General features: G+C 42.0%; 1 protein-coding gene across 3 annotated transcripts; it reads left to right on the top strand.

Annotated features, from left to right (window-relative positions):
• The first annotated feature begins 3,962 nt into the window (after positions 1-3,962).
• Positions 3,963-10,781, top strand: LOC117557838 (meprin A subunit beta-like). Of its 3 annotated transcripts, none has more exons than XM_034233820.1 (16): positions 3,963-4,010; positions 4,196-4,281; positions 4,528-4,546; positions 4,640-4,678; positions 5,611-5,636; positions 5,729-5,813; positions 6,142-6,259; positions 6,542-6,720; positions 7,034-7,252; positions 7,645-7,806; positions 8,023-8,253; positions 8,337-8,786; positions 8,887-9,060; positions 9,148-9,253; positions 9,463-9,501; positions 9,686-10,781. In XM_034233820.1, the coding sequence occupies exons 7-16, from the start codon at positions 6,144-6,146 to the stop codon at positions 9,762-9,764; spliced, it is 1,755 nt and encodes a 584-aa protein (XP_034089711.1). In that variant the 5' UTR covers positions 3,963-4,010; positions 4,196-4,281; positions 4,528-4,546; positions 4,640-4,678; positions 5,611-5,636; positions 5,729-5,813; positions 6,142-6,143; the 3' UTR covers positions 9,765-10,781. The 3 variants fall into 3 exon arrangements, with proteins under 3 accessions (XP_034089711.1, XP_034089716.1, XP_034089702.1); XM_034233825.1 differs by having other exon boundaries at positions 3,976-4,010; positions 4,201-4,281; XM_034233811.1 differs by lacking the exons at positions 3,963-4,010; positions 4,196-4,281; positions 4,528-4,546 and having other exon boundaries at positions 4,600-4,678.
• Positions 10,782-21,260: the final 10,479 nt, after the last annotated feature.

The raw sequence follows: 21,260 nt of genomic DNA, 5'->3' as shown, positions 1-21,260 counted from the left end.
CGTTTTGATTCAATGCTGAGTACAGCCAAACTTGACAGGCTCTTCTCTGTCATTGTAGACCGCAAACAGTGGCGGCTCCAGAGTATTTGTGTTGGGTAATCTATGGTAGGGGCTAACCCATACAGTGGTGGGGCTCAAGTCAGTATTTGCAATGTATTACATACACGCTCCCCTTGACAGTGAAACGCCATGCGTGAGGTTTAGATTATTTCCCTGTCTCAATCCAAATTGAACTGTATGAAATAAAAAGGCACATTTGTCTTGTAGTAAATAAAAAGGGTGACCTGGAGCCAATCCTGCAATTTCCCCACAGGTGAAAGAGTTGATATGCTGAAAACCCAACCCCTGCAGGGGGGTCTGGGGGGATTGTCCCCCAGGAGATTTTTTGAAATACTAACAAAATACACATTCTGGTACTCTCTGAGAAGAAAAAAATCATCTATTACTTCACGACATATTTAAAAAAAAGAATAGCCATTTTTTTGTTTTGTTACTTTGTTCTGAAAGCTGAACCTGCTGCTCCTCACAAAGAGGGAAGAGGCTGTGTGAATTACTTTACATTGTGGATAAGGGTGGATAGCCCCCATTGTTCTGTGTGTCAAAATGAAAGACAGCCCCACACACCGATCAATCATCAAACCGTGGGGGTCTTATTTCATTACGTGTTGATTTCTATCAACACGTAATTTTGTATCGGTGTATCGGGACTTCCTGCAACAACACCACGCCGTTATCTTGATTCTGATTGGCCAGAAGACATTATCAAAGATGTTCTATTAAGAAGACAATCACTACGTGACAAAAGTTTTCAAAACCGTTTCTAGTCTTCGGTATTTCCAGACAAGTGGCTACTGAAATCAATCTTACTAACTGCTGTCTGTGCAATTTACTCCACGCGAGTTGGCGGACTTATTTTGCTTACCTTAACATAATTTTTCATGGTGGGGCTAAGCCATTTCTTGGTATGGCCTGTAGCCTACCCCAAGCCATACCCTGGCGCCGCCACTGACCGCAAATACATTCCTTCCGTCTACTTGGATCCGAAATGCTTCTCGTTTTGCGCTGTCCCCCGTTCAAATGAAATCGCCGCCAATCATATTTCCACGCTCGTTTCCAGGGCCGGGGGGAGGGGTTACAAGGCTCGCGTTCTTGTGCTGCATTCACTTGCACTCGGACATTAGAGATTTCTCTCATAATGTCCGATGAGCCACAACTTTATTTTCAAAACAAAGCTGCCAACTGGGGTGACAGCTGGGGTGGCAAGGCATTTTTCTGAGGTGGCAGCTGCCACCCCCGTGGCCACCCTGTTAGAACCGCCACTGGTAGGGAACCTCCTGGCCGTATACGGACCGCGAGAGCCCATTTGGAACGGCCCCCTAGAGTGTAATTATAAACACACGCAAAAAAGAAAAACATTTTAAACCGCAAATAATTAAACAAGTGAGTGCCTGTTTTTCCTGGCCAAGGTCAGGGTCCTTGAACACAACACGAGCCTAATGTGTCATCGCGTGGTATATGTCTCGTCTGACAGGGGTGTAGGGTTTCTGACGGACGAGCACCAGAACGCAGCTCCGGCACTTCAGAAATTGCGAGTACCCATAAGGAGCCGGACACATGCCGCAGTTTTTGCGTGGCTGTGTCTTTAGTTGAAAGCCAGTGGCGATCTGTTCATCTGTCATACAGTCAATAACTTTGTTGTTATTACATACCTGCCAACCCTAACCGATTTGGGCGGTAGTCTACCACTTTTGACATATTTCTACCGCCCTACCGACTTAGCCTGGCTTTCCCTACCGATTTTCAATCTTCCCAAACTATAACAAATAAAAATGACACTCCATAGACACTGGACTCGACTTTAGGCGGACACCGTTTGCAGCGTGTCTGTGATCGCATCATACAAACAGTCCTCTGTTTCTGAAAGAGAAAACAACGTGCAGATTGATTGATTGATTGATTGATTGAGTAATTGATTGATTGATTGATTGATTGATTGATTGATTGACAAGTTTATTAACAGCTTGTATATTGGGTACAGTACAGTACAGCTCAAAACATACAATTGTTAAGGGGATGCAGACCAGAGAAAGACTTTCGTCTTGTTTACATCAGGGTCCCCCCAGACCGGGGGTAACGCTGGCAGTAAAGGCAGCGTTATCCCCGACGAGGCATTTAAGTCCTGCAGGATTTCCCCGTTAATATCAGTGTCTCGAAAACACATGTGGCGACTGAAAGACATCCAGTGTTTGGTATTTTCCGAAGCATCCTATAGTGTCTCAACTGAAGAGGACCCACAAACACTCACAAAATATAATTACAATTTTGAGATTTGGGGATATTTATCTCCCAATTCTTTCACTTTTTCTGACATTTTCAACACCAACATGTCGTTAATGTCTCTGTTTAGTGAACTACAGCAATCTGAAAGCCTGTACATTATTTATATCACACTTTATCAGTAGACAAATGCAGGAATGACTTTTTTAATGTCAGTATTTTCTGATATATCGTGCAACACAAAGATATTGCCTCTGTGCAAACCTGTGACTCTAATATGTCATCAACATGAAACAATACTATTGAACCTGGCTTTATCCAATGTTCACACACAAGAGTTCTACATCCTGACACAGCATCCTTCATCTACACTGTCTTCAACTGAAAGAGGACCAGAAACACATTAAACATATAATAAAATGTGGGAGAATTTGGGATATTTATTCTCCCATGATTTTACTTTTAGGGCATTTTACAGACCAGACATGTCGTTGATGTCACTGTTTACCAAACTACCACTTTTTCTGAAAAATGCATAAAATGATGCAATATATGTTAAATACATGGTTTATACATGTAATTACTGGGGTTCCATTTCTTCTGATTACCTAATTTGGGCATATTTGACGCGCGCAAACCTGGAAAGGTTGGCATGTATGTTATTAGCATCTGGTTAGCTGGCTATGCTAACGAATATAAGAAGCTTTTTCTACAACCAGTGAGGCACAACTTTATATGATCATTATAGTTGTAAAAAAATGTGAGAATAAAGTAAACAGGTATAAAATACTATATGACAGTAAAACAAAGTTGTTATTAATAAACAAGAATACAGTTTGAAAGGAGGAGTGATTTGTAAAATATCCATAAAGAAAAAGAAAATCTGTTTACAGTTCTGTTTCATATGGGTGTTGAGAGATGTATCCATAGATCTCTTAATATTGCTCTCAAAGTGCACCAGATTGATGCTTTTAACTTCAACATTTAAAAAAAAACTTTGGACCCCCCTAGAGGAGGTTAGGTCCCCCCCCCCCCAGCACTTAAATCATGTCCACATGGATAGGAAACTAAATACATTTCGCACACATCTTGTGTCCATATCTTCTGTTTTGGTGGTCATGCCACAACCGTGCACGTGCATGCATTCGCGAGTCATGGCAAGATATCTGGATTAAGAGGTTGCTTTTTCTTTGCAACAGCATGAAAGAAAGGCAAAATGAATAGGCTGTGAATTTTGTATTTTTAAGCAGAGTTCAATCATTTGTACGGCCCTCGGAGGATGTTGAAAAAATTGAAATGGCCCTTGAGAGGAAAAAGGTTCCCCACCCCTGATCTAAACATTACCATTGGTGAATGAGAGGATGCACAGTCAGCATGCCCAAAACTGTAAGCTTATTCATTTCCCCCTTTTAGAAGTGAAGATATAGTCATTTCTTCTGGGAATGTCATTTTCGAGCCTGAGACCTGAAAAACAGACATGGGGCTTAACAGGTTAAGGCAGTTTATACAAGTGAAACAGTAACATATAAATAAAAAAGGGAGTCATTCTGCAGACCCATTTAACATTTCTGTATGAAGTCACGTTTAGATGAAACCCTGTGTCTGTGTTTACAGCATTGTCTGAATAGTTTTAAAACCTGTTTTTCTTTCTTTTGTATAAAATATCAAGTTAATCTGTTACAGCCAAAGCCTCTCATGTTCAGTTAGGGCTCAGACGATCAGGCTGGCAGAGGGTAAACGCAGATGACCACTTTCTGTCTTCTTTAAATACAAATTAATCAAACTTATCATTTATTTATTGATTAATTTAAAGAAAAAAAAGCAATTGTTTAAATTGGTTGAGCAATATATTCTCATTATAATATTTAAACATATATTGTCACATTTTTTACGTGTATTCATATATCTCTGTGTATAGTTTAGGTTTATTCCAAGACAAAAGGATGAAAGGCTACATTTTCCTTGTTGTGACCGTGATATTTTATTATCGTGCTCACGAAAACGGTAAGAGTTACTTTATTGTTCTATTTTTCTGTCACATCATGATGTATTTCATACTGCAGTGTTTCATTTCGTAAAGTTTATAGCAGGAATTAATTACGTATTGTTTTGACGAAAGTTTTAAAGCGTACCTGTTTCCCAAAAAAACTATCATTAGATAGAATACAATAACGTTATTTGTGTTTCATGTTGTACATAACATATTATATTATTACATCTGTTAATATGATCAAATGTCTTTGTTCACAGGTCGGAACATTGATAGTGGGTAAGTTGTATTCGTTTATTTGATCAATATAACTAGTATAATCATATAATTCATCAATGTTATTTTATATGGCAACCTTTCAACTTTTTTTAGACATTGGTGATGACAAGAGCATTGAAGAGGCAAACAAGGGTAAAGTCAAACATCTTCATATCATTCAATCAGCCTGTCCTCCTACAAAAAACGACCATATAGGTCGATTGTTCAGCAGCTAAATACGACCCAGAGTCACGTTTTAAAGTGTAGCACCTCTAGTGGTCGTGTAAGAAACAACATGCTCCTGTCGATTGCAAACGCTCCGGAGGGTCGTTTATTCACAAATTACCCTCTGGAAAATCCTAAATTGTGGAATAGTTTGGCCATTAAAATGCTTTTTTATTAGATTTCTAGCGAGAAGTGTATATTGTACTTTTATAATCTACGTCCAGTGGATGTGTAGGATCTACAGTTTGATAGATATACGAAGATAATTTGAGGTCTCGCCAGGAGAACGTGTACTGTATATGAGGCAGCTTCCATGTAAAGTTAGCTTGGGTGAAAACAGTATTTCCGGTCTCGAAGTTTTCATAATAAAACCGGAAGTATTCCCCACACTGTCAAATGATTACACAGTGATATCTCCATTACTCATCCACTAAAAAACACCAGTTTATCCTTGTTAATTACACAATATTGATTGGTTTAAATTGTGTACAATGCTTTTGTGTTTTTAACCTTCGATTCGGAGAAACAAATAGTTTTTTCGGAGTTTAGACACTACATTACATTTTAATGGCCAAACAGAGAGGGTTATTTGTGAATAAACAACCCTTTGTAACGTTTGCATTCAACGGGAGCACTAGAGGCCGACAACTTTAAAACGTAATTATAGGTCGTATTAAGCGCTTGAACAAACGACATATTTGGTCGTAATAAGGGCTTAAACAATCGACCCATTTGGTCGTATGAGTTGGAGGACTTGTTGCATTCAATGGACCTGTGTTAATATTGCTGTTTTCACGTTCATACTTAACTGCAGCACCTTTCTTTGTTTAAAAACACAACCCTTTTATGCTTTCTCTTAGATTTTTTACAGGATGATATCCTGGAGGTTGGTTTTTTTTGTTGTAAATTAAGAAATTGAAACTTGGTTTATATGATTTATTTTCCGTCACCCATTACATTTCTTGTAAATCTTCTTAGACACCACCAACGCAGAGGAGTGCCATTACGGATGGGGACCAACTGTGGACATCTCCAGTCCCATACGTTTTGGACAAAGGCCTTGGTAAATATAATTGTTCCTGCATTAACAACAACATGTGTCTTTGGTAGAGAGAAAAGCTATGAGCCATGTTAGGGAGTTTGTTAAATATGTTATATCATTGACCTAACCAGTTTATTGGAGTCAGTTCCTGGGAGATAAGAACCAGATAGCAGCAGCACATTGTCGTGAACAAAGCTGCTTTGCCATGATCTTAATCATTAAAGGCGTCCACCAGAGCATACATATTCCAGTAATGTTCCCAGGAAATAAAAAGCCACCTAAACTATGCATTCATATTATAATTTACTTGTTGTTCTTCTATTTGAAAAATTCCCTTGAACAATGGCAGCGATGAATGCTAAAGGACTCATCCTGAAAGCCTTTGACCAGTTCAGGTTGAAGTCATGTATTGACTTCAAACCAAGGGACTCTGAGGAGTATTACATCCACGTCCAGAAGTTAAATGGGTATGTTTATTTTGTTCTGTCTTTACCATTCCTTTCTTGTTAGCTTCTTTGTCCACAAAAAGTTCCTCAACATTTCATAAGTATGTGGTTGACCATATTTTGCTTCTGGATGTAAATGAGCTGCTGTGATTTAGGGGCATGTTTGATAAATATACGTCTTTATTTTTTCTACAGACGGTTCCTATACGCATATTTTTTACTTTCACTATGAATGCTTTTGATAAACGACCTGGTAAGGTCAGTCAAAATGCTGTTGCTGATGACTGCTCTTTCTCATTTTAGATGTTATTCATATATTGGGAAAGTAACATCCAACGGACAGAACATCTCCATCGGGTCTCACTGTGATTTCATCTCAACGATTGAACATGAGTTCCTCCATGCTTTGGGCTTCTACCATGAACAGTCCAGATCTGACAGAGATGATTATGTGACCATTGTTAACGAGAACATCCAAGAAGGTTTGTTAAAGACTCTTAATAAACATGCCTCTTCTTTATATGTACAGGATTATATCAAGGTATATAAAGGACCTACAATGAGTTGGAAAAAAATAATTTATTAGAATAATTAGTCCATAAACATATCATCAATATTTTGTCTAAATACAGACAGTATAATCAAAAGTATTTCAAATATAAATATATCGATTGGTGGCAAGATAAATGCTGCTGAAATTGAAACAATGAATATATATAATTATTCCAAACAATCTTCTTCATATCTTAATAAGTTTAAACAAATAATGGTTGGCTTTTTTATGTCTTTTTCTAGGCAGAGAGAGTAATTTTGACAAAAAAAGCAGTGAAAACACCACCACCCAGGGAGTCCCGTACGACTTCTGGTCAGTGATGCACTACGGCAAATATGCTTTCACCAATGGCAACGGGTCAACAATTATAACCAAGGACCCAAAGTTCCAGGATGTGATTGGTCAAAGAATGGAAGTGAGTCCCAAAGACGTTCTGGAGCTGAACCTCCTCTACAAATGCAGTAAGTGTTTGAAAGTTGGTGGAGATATAATAATGCTATTTGCAGCCCAACAGGTTTTCAAGGGGCATTTTAATGAACTCAGGAACTTTAGCTGGGTAAAATTATAATTGACTACAGCACAAGCTCGAACTAAAGCTATTCTTCATTAATTCTTATCAAAAGCCAGATAAGAGCTTACTCAATGATTCCTGTGAACCTGTATAAGGCCATTTGGTTTCAGTTTGTGTATCAAAACATGTATTTGAACATTTAACTTCAAACTTAAAGGTTTCCTCAATATTAAAGGACTACCCATAAAAACCTTTAACAAATCGGAATCAGTCTTATTTTGATTTGATACCCTACATTCAACCAAGAGTCCGCAACCCAATGTTCTCTATCTTACTCTACAGAGTCAACCATTGCATTTCAGATGCAATGCAGCTTCCCAAAAGAGACAATGTGTCAAATGACTAGCTGTTCACAGAGTGGGCTTGGCTGGGAAATGGTAACACATGTTACAGGGGGTCCTATGTCTGACCACACCAATCTACCCAGTGGCAGTAGTGAACAAGGTAATATTTTTAAATCTAACATTGCATTTGTGTACTTCAAAACTTTCCCTGACAATGAATTACAAATATGTACTATTCCTATCCAACTTTCTTATGCCACCCGCCCTAATGTCATGTTATCTTTGAACTGTTGAATATATTATCAAGTATCCCCACAGAAAATTATTACAAACACAAATATATAACTCCTTATTTTTTGGACAATACACATTCTAGGTGAAGATGCGGGTTACTTCATGCATGTTAGCACGGCATCAGGTGAGGAGGGAGACTCGGCCTGGCTGGAGACCCACAGGATGAGTCTCAATAGGGAGCATCATGAACAGTGTCTCCAGTTCTACTATTACCACAGTGGGAACATGTCAGACCACCTCAACATCTGGATCAGAGAGTTTCAGGATGAATTGGACCTAAAGGGAACCCTACACCTCATGGGACAGATTGATGGTAATCATCCTCTAGAAATATAGCATTTAATTATCTTGTGTTTATATATATGCAATTCAGACATTGCAAAATTCTTCTTCCAGGTGAGCCAACAAACTACTGGAAGCTCCATCATGTGTCCCTGAATGCCACCAAGCACTTCCAGGTGGAGTTTGATGTTCGTAAAGGAGCAGGAAGCTCTACAGGCGGCTTCTCAATCGATGACATCAATCTGTCAGAGATCGAATGTCCACATGTAACCATGCAGCTTGATGACTTTGAGCAGACTTTGAACTCTAGTAGTTATGGCACCACTATTTACAGCCCTCGGCAATACTCCAGCGGGGGCTATGCTTATAGGGTTGTTTTTTTTTTGTATAATTCATTTTTCGGATTGTTTGTGCAATTCGTGTCTGGTGAAAATGATGACCGGCTGGAGTGGCCTTGCACAGAAAGGCAGGTGACCTTCAAAATGCTGGACCAGAACGCCAACATCCAGCTGCAGATGTCCAAGCAATTTAGTATCACCAGTGACCCAAGCAGATCCTCTAATGGTAAGTCAAAAGGAACATAAAAGTGTTCAGTATTTATTTACAAAAGAAGTTTCTGGTTTGGACCGGCTCTCTGAAATGATCTATTGCTCTCTTTAAACAGGCAGTTATGTGTGGGGCAATCCTCGTCTGGATGGATTGCCTTACGTAGATGACAATGGTGAAACCATCTTTGCCGGAACTATGAAAGGCAGATCTACTTTTTCCGATAAAGATGAATTAAAAACCAGGGAGTTCCTCAAGGGGGGAAGTGTCATTTTCACCTTTAGCTTCCAAGGCAAGCTGATTATTTTTTCTTTAAATGTTTAAATGTGCACTAAGTGTAAGTATGGCACATAATTACCCAAGTTGTTTTCTTTGCTAGATATCACTGCTCTCATCAATGGAAGTGCTCTGCCAATTCCTCAAGTTGGACAAGTGAATATTAAATATCCTCCTAAAGAGCTGAAAGAAGACCCTTGTTCATCACGGTAGGACATTGTGTTATCATTTTTCAACACTAAAACCACTTGTTATTGTCAAAACAGAACTTTGGAGTTTCTTTGGAAAAACATAGGAGTTTAATATGTCTATCAAATGATGCCATATATATATATATATATATATATTTCTTTTTTTTTAATTAAATGAAGCAATTCGATTTATATACACCTTTCTAATTATTATATGCATTTTATAGCTTCAAATCCTGTGAGCCTCCAAGAACCACCGATGACAGGTATTTATATTGACTCACACAGTATAGATGAAAAACCTTGTAAGCCATAAAAACAGTCGACTTTGAAAGCTTAATTTGATGCTGTTGAGACTACTTCCACTTGTTACAAAATACGGTTGTGTATGTTTGTAAGTGTCTAAAATCTTCATATCTTAATTCATCTATTCCTTTCTTCCGGCTTCAGCATGTCTGGCTTCTCTCCTGGTTTGCTGTGTTCTCCTGTCCTCACCCTCGTGCTAGCGGCGATACTTTTGATACCTTGAAGCACATCTCGCCTGTGAGCCTGTGACTTAAGATTTTCATCATCATAACTACACTGTAGCTATGTACGTATGACTAATAAAAGCCTTGAACCTCAGCTCATGACGGACCCGTAATGCAAAGTTATTCAGCTGTTGTACGCTTACGTTTTACGTTTCTTTTGTTGTTTTCTTTCTCTCGTTTTTTCTCTAGTTATATACACAGATCAAAAATGGGTAACTCAAAAGGGTAAAACAAATATTGGTTACAACTGTATCACATTGTACAACAGCTTATGTGAAAGTCAATGAAATGCCTGCACAGAGTTGATGATGTTGTGACAATATATTTGTTATTGTGATCATGTCTGTCCGGGTCAAACTGATGATTGGGAGTTGATTATTATACCCATGTTTTCTTTTCTAGGTCCTCATTCCTCATGCAAATGAACTCTTAAATTGACATTATTTGCACAAACAAATTATAATTTTGGCATTATTGATTGTTTTGAAATACAGTTAAAAATGATTTTCAAATGTATGTAATAATTGAATTACTGAGCTCTGCTGCTAGTTTTAGTGCTTCACTCATTTAACAGGCCTGAAAACAAACTGCAGGCTATCAATCCCTAATATAAAAATACAATTCAAATATATCCTTTGTTCATATGTTATAATGTTCGAAAGACCTAGGACATTAATTAAACAGAATTGTATGGGAATTATTGTGTTCCCATACAAGCTTTTTGATCCATGAAGTTGATCAGTGTAACCACAGTTTTGTTAATATCTTTTCTACTTTGAATTCTTATGGAAGTGTATTCAAATAAATTAGAAATATAAGATTCACTGCTTGTATAACTGAGGAAAGTTTAAGTGTGAGCCTTTATTTGTGTGCCAAGTGGTTGTTGGTTCACAACATTAGCATTTCTGAGAATATATAAATGTGTGCAACGACACGGTTTGGGTCGTGTTAGACAATGCTTGTTAGTATTTTGGATTGTAAAAACATATGTAGAAAATAAAAACTCACGAGTGGAAGGCAGTCTTCTTTCTCTATCACTTGGTCCACATATTACATTTATCAGGTGCCGTCAGAAAATGAACAGATCTCTTTTGGCCACTTGATAGCAGCAGAAATAGGCAAAACAATGAAGTGGACACAATCAACACTTAAGTTGATTTGGTTAACTTAATAGGTGTAGGGGGGAAAGGACAAGGGATGGAGGGATGAAGGGATGTCTGAATGTCAGGATGAAGGGATAAGGGATGGAGAGATAAGGGATGCCGGGATGAAGGGGTCGATGGTTGGAGTGATGAAGGGGGTTAGGATGAGGTGGAAATAGGAATGTATGAGTGGAAGGGAGCGGGAGGGTGGGTTGAGAGAATGGAGACAAGCGATGGCCGGATGTTTGGCGGATATAAATAGACCTAACCTTGAGTAGCGAAGGGGCTGAGAGGTGACCATGCTCCTGAAACTGAATTAACAAATTCATTTCATTTAAAGAAAGCAATTTGCTTTTCAAATCATGCTTTGCATTGTACAGCACTACCACCCTTAAACCCCCTAGAACCGCAGATCACAGGTATTCACTATTACTCCCACACATTACACTTGCAGTAATTTGTGGGCTTTGAAAATCTTATTTTAGATTTCACTACCAAGGACCACACCACAACAGTATACTGTTTGTAGGTTTAATGAAGGAGGAACAATGAATTGATATGGAGGGTCTTATTAAGTGATGATGGTGAATGACGTCTGTTGGTCTGTTCTGGGAGTACGTGCTTTGGTCCAGGAAGAGGGAGACCGAGAGTGGGGGATCCGTCCCCAGCATGATTCCGCAAAATATGCACGAGTTGAATACGAATGGAGACAGGTGGAGGGGATGTAGGGATAAGGAAAGGGAGGGATATCAGGTTGTCGGGATGAAAGGATGTCGGGATATGGAGATGTAAGGATAAGGTATGTCGTGATGAAGGGGTAAGGGATGTTGGGATGAAGGGATTAAGGGATGTCAGGATGAAGGGATGGAGGGATAAGGGATAAGGGATGAAGGGATTTAGGGATGATAAGGGATATAAATAGACTTAGCCTTGATTCGTGATGGGGTTGCTGCGTGGCCATGCTCCTGGACCTGAGTTAAGAAATGAATTTCATTTAAAGAAAGCAATTCTTTTTTCAAATCATACTATGCATTTTACAGCAACACCACTCTAGAGCCTCACAGAACCACGGATGAGAGCAGGTATTCACATTTACACGCAACCATTACATTTTAAGTAATGTGTAAACTGTAATATAAGTGGGTTTTAAAAAATCTTAATTTTAAACTGTCAAGGTGAATCAACTTGCTAAACATATATATACATTGTTAATTTTTAGCACTGAGAAAACTTCTCATTAGATATTTATTTCGGTTTTAAATCATGATATATATATATATATTAGGGGTGTAACGGTATACGTATTCGTACCGAAATTATTCGGTATGGGCCCTTCGGTTCGGTACAGGTGTGTACCGAAGTGTACCGAACGAATATAACGTTAAACGTAACAAATTGAGAACGTGAACAACTTTTTGGAAGTAATCTCAGGTGCTGCGTCGCAGCATTCAGTGTAATTTGCTCATATTGGGTTCATTGGGTCATAGAGCGACCAAGTAATTTCATTGGACGAGAGGCATACTATGAGAGCTGGTCACAGGGATGCGTTCACATTTAGTCAGTAATTTGAGGAACTGTCGAAATGGCGAACGCAGGTAAAGTTGAGCTCGAAAATCCTCCAGCATCATTGAAGTCTCCGGTTTGGAAACATTTTGGTTTCACAGTTACGTACAAGGATGACGGACAAAGACAGGTGGACCGAACCAAAGCTGTTTGGCATTGTTTAACTAAAATTGGTTACGCGGCTGGCAATACATCAAACTTGCACACTCAAAGGCATCACCCGAACGTGAATATCACCGGTACCAAAAGAAAAAAAAATGATTGAAGTGCAAACCCAACTCCCACTAGCATTTGAGCCTCCACCACTCGCAACAACTTCAGACCGAGCCAAAGCTATTACAAACGCCAAATATCCTTATGTTGCCATGTTAGCAAAGCGCTACCTGCTACCTCTGTCCCTAGCGAGGGGGTGTTCTCCACAGCAGGAGACATTGTTAGTGCAAACAGATCTGCCCTTTCGGCAAGCAATGTGTAAAAGTTCGGTACGGGTTCGGTACAACAAGAAAAATAAAAAAAAAGTTCCAAATGCATCATTCCAGGTTTGTTGTTATTTATTTTTGAACAGTAGTGCAAGTTTCAGTTTAAAAATAAGGAACTCTGACATTTTGAATAATTAACTGTATAAAACAGTTAAAAACAAACCACAAACAGTACCACGCACACTCAGATGGCCATATTATCTATAATGGCTGATGTCAAACAAAAAGGTTTCATCAAGCTGTAAAACTAAAAAGAATGTCTTGAAAATATTACATCATAAATAATAAGAAAGCGCATAGTCGTTGAAAAACACATGCCAAAAGCTTCCGTTATTTATTTTTTTCTCACGGCTTTCTTGTCTATTTGTTTATTAAAAACAGCGGGAATAAGCTGTTGATAAGCTGTTGAACTGCTGTTGTCTTTTGCCAGGCTCCGGTGATTGGCAAATCTGGGTGAGGGAATGCTCTGGTTTTGGGACAAAATTAACATGGGATCACTCCGGTCATTGTCCGTACTTCGTCTCACTGGAATATTAACGGTCAGATTGAATACAACATCGACCCAATTTCTCCGGTCAATGACGGGAGAGTTTTGAAAGTGACAAAACACTGTTCCACACATTTAAAAACACTTAAACAATTAAACAATGTTTACCCAGGATTCAGGCACCTTCCCTGGCTTGTAAAATGCGGTGATGCGCCCTGGAGGTATCAGACTATTTAAAATATGTATACCCAGGATTCAATCACTTTTCCTGGCTTGTAAAGTGCTGTGAGGCAGCCTGTTCTCTGGGTGCAGTCTGGGTGCAAGAGCCATGTGCTGAAAGGATCTCTCTGGGTGTGCTCTGTGGCTCTCACAGCCGCTTCTCTCTGGCTGCACTTTCCCCCAGCTTTCAAACACGTATTGCTGGGTATGAAAGCCTTGTGCATCACCCTGGATCTCTGCCTGTGTGCCTTTGAGTATGAGACCCTGCTAACAGCAGTGAACCTGCTGCCAGCATTACAAACATTAATTAGGAGTTTTAACACTTTTTTCCATGAAAATGATTTTTATTGACTATCATGGGGCTATATAAATCAAATTCCGGGTAATTAGGAGCACAATTGTACCTTTTACTATTTAAATGTATTTGTATTATATATTTTTGGGCTATTAAAGTGACATTGCTGGGTGACTTTGTCAGTTTATGGAGCTTAGCCCACAATTCCCGGAGGTTCCAGGCCGAATTTGGGAGCTCATAGGCGGCCAACGGAGGAGGGGCTCCAAAAAGCGCAAGTCTTCGGCGCTTCGGGCGGAAGCCCCGGATACCTTTTCACTACCCCGTTGCATTTTACAACGGAGAGGGGAATCGAGACCTCCCTTCCTCCGTCAAAAAAATGCATTCATGTTTTTCAAGCTACCATCTGCACGAAATCGGAAACCCAGTTTTTGAGAGCATTCAGAAAAAAAACGGCTGTTTCACATCATGGAGGAATGTATCCGCTCCATGAGTGCTTTGGCTCGGATACAATTGTTGCCTGGAGACCCCCCAGTATGGTTCTTACCAAACTTTAAGTTTTTGAACTGGTCTCTGGAGGAATGCAAGGGGAGTTGTCAGGAAATTATGAGACACTATTTTGGGATACAATTTCTCCATTTTCACCCCTTTCCTCTGGTTCTCCCAAAAGATAACTTAGACTTTTTCTGACTCTGGAGGAATGTGAGGGGAGTTGTCAGGGGACTCTACTTGCATTATGATGCACTATTTTTGGATATTTTGGCCCGTTTTCATGGTTCTCCAAAAAGTTAACTCAGACTTTTTCTGACTCTGGAGGAATGTGAGGGGAGTTGTCAGGGGACTCTACCCGCATTATGATGCACTATTTTCGGATACTTTTGGCCCGTTTTCATGGTTCTCCAAAAAGTTAACTTACACTTTTTCTGACTCTGGAGGAATGTGAGGGGAGTTGGGGGGGGAACGACTGGACAAAGGCCGTCGGGGGGCACCCAGGACCGGGCAGTGCCCCCGGTAGAAGGAACCGGGTGAAACGGGCCAAAACAGAAAGAAAAAGAAAAAGAACCAGACAAAAGGGGTGAAAATGTAAAAAAGTATCCGAAAATAGTGCATCATAATGCGGGTAGAGTCCCCTGACAACTCCCCTCACATTCCTCCAGAGTCAGAAAAAGTCTGTTAACTTTTTGGAGAACCATGAAAACGGGCCAAAATATCCGAAAATAGTGTATCATAATGCGGGTAGAGTCCCCTGACAACTCCCCTCACATTCCTCCGACCGTACATTAACGGATTTTGTCCATTTTTGCTGCGTTCCTCTCACCTCACTGATCGAATGGCAAACGCGACCCGCCATCGGAGGGCCTCCACCGGCCCGGCCTCGTGCCGGTGCTCTGGCGGTCGGTTCCTCCGAACTGCGGGTTCTTCTCCTCTGACCTCACTGATCGAATGGCAAACGCGACCCGCCATCGGAGGGCCTTCTCCCCCGGTCCACGTGCCGGTGCTCTGGCTGTCGGTTTCTCCGAACTGCGGGTTCGACTCTGATGGCCGGGAGGGTGTGCTGCGTTGGGGTAACCCTGCGTGTCTCTTCCCTCCCGGGCCGCCCGATATGAAGCGTGACCGAGACGAACCGTCTGACTCAGGGGTCCCACCACGGGTTCCGCAGCGGGGTGGAAGTTCCACCTCCCCACTTCGCCGCGGAGTGCCAGGCAAACATCAGTTTCTCTAATCCTCCACTGTTGCATAGCGGCCTTAGTCGGCTGCAGCATTCAGCAATTGGCCTTGCTCCGGGCACCAGTTCCCTCGGGGACCACGGCTCGGTGGCTTCACATGATATAGGGTCGACCCTACTTCATCACATGTGCTACCTGTTTCAACACACTCTCACTCCCTAAGCGTCCAGGAGCGACATTTGGTCAGTGTCCGTGGCGTCCAGTTGTGACGCTCCTAGGCTCCTTCAGCGTCATAAAGGGACGCAAATAGCTTTCAACTGATTGCAATGTATTCCCATCTGCTGCGGGATTTGACGCTCATGGAAGCACGGCATTCGTTTGTGTCGGCTGCCCTTAAAGGCAATGTGAGCGTCCATTCCCATTGGATAACGGAGAATTGTACACCCGGAAGTAAGTATTCCTCTTACTGTCGATTGATTTTACAGTGATATCTGCACTACTCATCGACTAAAAAACACCAGATTATCCTTGTTAATTACATTACATTACATTACATTGCATTTAGCTGACGCTTTTGTCCAAAGCGACTTACAATAAGTACATTCGACCAGGAAGACACAACCTTGAAGAAAACAGAATCATATAAGTATATCAGGTTTCATAGAGCCAAACATTTCAAGTGCTACTCAACTGGCTTTAGGTAATCCAGTCCTTTAAAAGTGCTTCGTTAATCGTTCTAACGCTCGAAGTGGAGTCGAAAGAGTTGAGTTTTCAGTTTGCGCCGGAAGATGTGCAAGCTATCTGCCGTCCTGATGTCAATGGAAAGCTCATTCCACCATCTTGGAGCCAGGATAGCAAACCCACGTGTTTTCGCCGATGGGAACTTGGGTCCCCCTCGCAGCGAGGGCGCAACGAGTCATTTGGCTGATGCAGAGCGTAGTGCACGCGCTGGGGTGTACGGTTTAACCATGTCCTGGATGTAGGAAGGGCCAGATCCATTCGCAGCACGGTAAGCAAGTACCAGTGTCTTGAAGTGGATTCTAGCAGTTACCGGAAGCCAGTGAAGGGAGCGGAGGAGCGGAGTGGTGTGGGAGAATTTAGGAAGGTTGAAAACCAGACGAGCCGCTGCATTCTGGATGAGCTGCAGAGGTCGGATGGCACATGCAGGTAGACCAGCCAGGAGGGAGTTGCAGTAGTCTAGGCGTGAGATGACGAGAGCCTGGACCAGAACCTGAGTCGCTTTCTGAGTCAGCTGGGGACGTATCTTCCTGATGTTGTAAAGCGTGTATCTGCAGCAGCGGGTTGTAGCAGCGATGTTTGCAGTGAAGGACAGGTTGTTATCTAGGGTCACACCCAGATTCCTTGCAGTCTGAGTCGGGGAAACAACTGAGGTGCCGATGTTGATTGTCAGGTCAAGAGTTGGACAATCTTTTCCCGGGAGGAAGAGCAGCTCAGTCTTGTCAAGGTTGAGCTTGAGGTGGTGAGCAGACATCCACTGAGAGATGTCAGCTAGACAAGCAGAGATGCGTGCGACGACCTGGGTCTCTGAGCGGGGAAAGGACAGAATTAATTGGGTGTCGTCAGCGTAGCAGTGGTAAGAAAAACCATGCGGGCTAATGACTGATCCGAGCGAGTTTGTGTACAAGGAGGGGACCAAAAACAGAGCCCTGAGGGACCCCCGTAGTTAATTGACAAGGGTCGGACTCAGACCCTCTCCAAGTCACCCTGTAGGTACGGTCTTTCAGGTATGAGGTGAGGAGGGAAAGTGCAGAGCCTGTAACTCCAAGTTTTTGGAGAGTGCGAAGGAGGATCTGATGATTCACCGTGTCGAATGCAGCAGACAGGTCCAACAGGATGATGACAGAGGAGAGGGATGCAGTTTTGGCAGTGTGCAGTTCCTCCGTGACAGCAATGAGAGCAGTTTCTGTGGAGTGACCTGCCTTGAAACCAGACTGGTGCGGATCCAGAAGGTTGTTCTGATTGAGATAACAGGAGAGTTGTTTAAAGACAGCGCGTTCAAGTGATTTAGACAGGAACGGGAGGAGAAAGACAGGCCTGTAGTTTATAACATCAGACGGGTTGAGAGTGGGTTTCTTTAGGAGAGGGTTTACTCTTGCCTCCTTGAGACTGTTTGGAAAGTGACCAGAAGTTAGAGAAGTGTTGATGAAATGGGTGAGAAACGGTAGAATATCAGGAGCGATAGTCTGAAGGAGGTTTGAAGGGATAGGGTCCAGAGGACAGGTGGTAGGGCGGGCAGAGGTAATGAGGGTAAGAACCTCACTTGGAGAGAGAGGGGAAAAGGAGGTTAGTGTGTTGGTGGAAGGAAGGTCTGGTGACCCAGCGGTGAGTAAAGGTGAGTCAGAAAAAGAAGAGCGAATATCATCAACCTTTTTTTCAAAGTGGGTAACAAAGTCGCTTGACAGAAGTGAGGAGGGGGGAGGAGCTTTTGGAGGGTCCAAGAGGGTGGAGAAGATGGAAAATAGTTTTTTAGGATTGGAATAGGAAGATTGGATCTTATCTTGAAAGAAAGTGCTTTTTGCCTGAGAGATCGAAGCAGAGAAAGAGGAGAGGAGAGCTTGATAGGTTAGGAGGTCGTCACGGTGTTTGGATTTCCACCATTTCCGCTCTGCTGCCCTAAGGACGGTTCTATTAGCACGCAGTGCATCATTTAGCCAGGGAGCCGGAGGGGACTGACGAGCCTGCCGAGATGTCAGAGGACAGAGCGAGTCCAGAGTGGATGAGAGAGTAGAGAGGAGAGTTTCTGCAGCAGAGTTTGGAGGCAGTAGTTGGAACGAATCAGAGGAAGGGAGGGCTGAGAGCACCGACGAGGCAAAGGTAGAGGGAGAGAGGGAGCGAAGGTTACGGCGGACAAGTGTAGGATGGGAAGAGATTAGTTTGTTATGTTTGGAAAGGGATAGAGAGAATGAAATGAAGAAGTGATCGGATGTGTGGAGCGGGTTTACAGAGAGGTTAGAAGTAGCGCAGTTCCTTGAGAATATGAGATCAAGGACATTGCCAGCTTTATGAGTCGGTGGGGACGGAGAGAGTGAGAAAGCAAAGGCGGTTAACAGAGATGTTAGTTCGTCTATCTTCCCCATCTGGAGGTTGAAGTCTCCGAGAAGTACAGCGGGAGGGCCAGTTTCAGGGATGTGTGAGAGGAGATGATCTAATTCCTCCAAGAAGTCCCCCAAGGCGCCTGGTGGACGGTAGAGAACAACAATGGTTAACTGTATAGGATGGGTTCCTGTGACGGCATGGAACTCAAAGGTGGAAGGAGTAAAGTTAGGTAGCTTGAAGAGGGAAAAGCTCCATTTGGGAGAGAGCAGGAGACCAGTGCCACCTCCTCTGCCAGTGGGTCTGGGTGTATGGGAGAAGGAATATGCAGTGGAGAGAGCTGCTGGGGTGGATGTGTTGGATGGAGTAATCCAGGTCTCAGTGAGAGCAAGGAAATCCAGAGACTGCAGGGAGGTGTAGCCAGAGATGAAGTCAGCCTTAGGAACAGCTGACTGGCAGTTCCACAGGCCACCTGAAACTAGATGTTGGATCTCAGTGGAGCACGTGGGATAGACGAGAGCAGGCCGGTTATATCGATTACGAGATACACGGGGCCAGTGATAATTGCGAGAAGACACATGAACAGGAATGGAGAAAATACACATGATTATAGCATGAGGGGCTAAACAACAAAATTAAAAATTAAAAACACCAACGATACTTAGCTCAATCAAAGTAGGATTTGCCTCCTCTTTGCCTCCCTCGTGACTCCTGTAGGACTCTAATGTCTTTGTCAGTCTTACTCCTGTAGGACTCTAATGTCTTTGTCAGTCTTAGCCTGTCTGCCGCTGAAGCTGACGCTCCAGGAAAGAGCTACCCGAAATGGACGCCTGATTGCTCAGTTCTCACAGCTGAAGTTAATTAGTTAACTATCTACAGCTGATGGGCGACAATAGACTGGCCCTGCCTATGTTAATAATGCAGGCTTGAGTGCTGAGAGCTGTAAAGCAGGTTTCGCCTGAGCAGATCTGAGATTTAAAATCTCTCAAAAGCGATTTAGCCGTTTAAGCTACAGTAACAATTATACAGAGTCGAATAAATGAAACCGAGAAGTCTAATTAAACAAGAATATAACTTACAGTGGTTGCTGCGTCAATAGGTAATGTTGTCACCGGGTCCAGATGCACACTGAGTTCATCAGTTTCTAAATGCGGTATTTAAATGCTTTTTGAGCTAAAGGATGACTGAGTCACGCGGTTCTACTTCACGCAATCAATAGACTGGCCCTGCCTATGTTAATAATGCAGGCTTGAGTGCTGAGAGCTGTAAAGCAGGTTTCGCCTGAGCAGATCTGAGATTTAAAATCTCTCAAAAGCGATTTAGCCGTTTAAGCTACAGTAACAATTATACAGAGTCGAATAAATGAAACCGAGAAGTCTAATTAAACAAGAATATAACTTACAGTGGTTGCTGCGTCAATAGGTAATGTTGTCACCGGGTCCAGATGCACACTGAGTTCATCAGTTTCTAAATGCGGTATTTAAATGCTTTTTGAGCTAATTACACAACATTGATTGGTTTAAATTGTGTGCAATGCTTTTGTATTTTTCCCCTTCGATTCGGAGAAACAAATATTTTTTCTGAGTAAAGGATGGCAGAAGACACTACACTACCCAGAATCCCCAGCTATCGTTTGGACTACACCATGTGCTCTGTTTGACAAACCCCGTTTTTTTTCACCATTCATTCCAATGGCTGGCGTCTATGTCACGTGATCTTCACATTTCTCCCTGCAGAAAAAGAAAACATGGCCAAACTTCGTTTTATTCTCGGTGGAAAATGCCTATTTTAAAGTTAGTTTGGCCATTAAAATGCGTTTTGATGTCATTTGATGCGAGAAATATGAGTTGTTATTTCAGATTATGTGTGCAGTGGATGTACATGATCTTTAGTTTGCTAGTTATTACGAAGATTACTTCAGGAAATCGCGACGTTTTCATTGTTACCAAGGTGGTTGCTAGGGACGCTGTTATCGATATTATTTCTGTTATGTTGTGTAACTGTTTAATGGTGTTATCTTTATTGCTACCCCCTTCCCCGTCAATGTATAGTGTTGGTCCACAGCGGCTTCTGGGGAAGGTAAAAGCCTATCTTCCTAGTAAGGAATTTTAACAGCTAATCCACTTATTTATAACGTCTCGTTTAAACTTTAGACTATTGTAACTCCCTCTATATTGGTGTTGACAAGTGTTTGATCCGTCGCCTGTAGCTGGTCCAAAATGCGGCTGCACGCCTTCTTACTGGGAAGAGACGTTATGACCACATCACACCCGTTTTGGCAGACCTTCATTGGCTTCCTGTCAGTTACAGGATCCAGTTCAAGTACTTACTTGTTGTTTTTAAATCATTGCATGGACTGGCACCACATTACCTGTCTGAGTTGTTGCACCGCCATGCTCCAGCTAGAGCATTGCGCTCAGCTCAGCAGAATATGTTGGTGGTTCCTCGGAGCAGGAAAAAAAACCGAGGTGACAGGGCTTTCAGTGTTGCAGCTCCCAGACTGTGGAACAGCATCCCAGCACATATCCGGACTGCTGAGTCTATTGAACTTTTTAAATCTCAACTAAAAACTCACCTCTTTGCACTGGCTTT

This window comes from Gymnodraco acuticeps, unplaced genomic scaffold (genome assembly GCF_902827175.1).
Source record: "Gymnodraco acuticeps unplaced genomic scaffold, fGymAcu1.1, whole genome shotgun sequence".
Classification (NCBI taxonomy): domain Eukaryota; kingdom Metazoa; phylum Chordata; class Actinopteri; order Perciformes; family Bathydraconidae; genus Gymnodraco; species Gymnodraco acuticeps.
This window is presented reverse-complemented; position numbering and strand designations above follow the sequence as displayed.

What these genes read in the sequence shown, in the direction of transcription:
- LOC117557838 (XM_034233811.1), top strand. Translation starts at nt 4,603, where the DNA reads ATGTTATTTTATATGGCAACCTTTCAACTTTTTTTAGACATTGGTGAT. An exon ending in CAGTGGCAGTAGTGAACAAG is followed by an intron (nt 7,807 to 8,022) that starts GTAATATTTTTA and finishes TACACATTCTAG; the next exon opens with GTGAAGATGCGGGTTACTTC. An exon ending in GAAGACCCTTGTTCATCACG is followed by an intron (nt 9,254 to 9,462) that starts GTAGGACATTGT and finishes TGCATTTTATAG; the next exon opens with CTTCAAATCCTGTGAGCCTC.